At 62.5% G+C, this 557-nt stretch overlaps 1 protein-coding gene across 1 annotated transcript in view; it reads right to left on the bottom strand.

The window, feature by feature from the left end:
• LOC104274476 (V-type proton ATPase subunit B-like) overlaps positions 1-557 on the bottom strand; it is a gene marked incomplete at its 5' end in the record, with an annotated part of 2,640 nt that overhangs the window by 900 nt on the left and 1,183 nt on the right. Inside the window, 2 exons of the mRNA XM_009870120.1 lie at positions 82-164; positions 457-550. Coding sequence (XP_009868422.1) covers positions 82-164; positions 457-550 — 177 coding nt within the window. The remainder of the gene's footprint in view (positions 1-81; positions 165-456; positions 551-557) is intronic.

Here is a 557-nt window from a genome sequence, read left to right as displayed (position 1 = left end):
CCCCACCCCCTGCCCCCCCCCTGTGCTGCGGCTCTTGGGGGGTCTCAGCCCCACGACGAGGAGGGGGCACAAGGAACGAACCTGCCTGTTGTGGAGCTGCCGGTCGATGTAGATCTGCCCCTCAGTGATGAAGCCAGTCAGGTCGGGGATGGGGTGGGTGATGTCTGAGGGGGCAAAGAAGGATGAGGTGAGCCCCAAAAGGGTGAGGTGAGCCCCTGCTCAGCCGGCCATGGGACATGGCCATGACTTGCACTTGAGGGGGGCGGTGACCGGAGCAGCACAGGGAAAAACAACCCCATAGTATCCCAGCGAGCTTCTCTACTCTGTCAGATCCCACCAGGAGCCCCAAAAACTTGTTCAAAATGAAACAATTTGGCATTTGCCAGCGCTGCGGTTTCCCGGTGGCACCGAGCATCCCCCTGAGGACCCCTGTGTCCCCTCCCCGGGGCCGCTGACCGTCGTTAGGCATGGTGAGGATGGGGATCTGCGTGATGGAGCCGTTCCTGCCCTCCACGCGCACGGCTCGCTCGTAGATGGTGGACAGGACGGTGTCACTG

Source organism: Apaloderma vittatum, unplaced genomic scaffold, assembly GCF_000703405.1.
Source record: "Apaloderma vittatum isolate BGI_N311 unplaced genomic scaffold, ASM70340v1 scaffold24975, whole genome shotgun sequence".
NCBI lineage: Eukaryota > Metazoa > Chordata > Aves > Trogoniformes > Trogonidae > Apaloderma > Apaloderma vittatum.
Note: the sequence above shows the minus strand (reverse complement) of the source record. Positions and strands in the feature narration are given on the sequence as shown.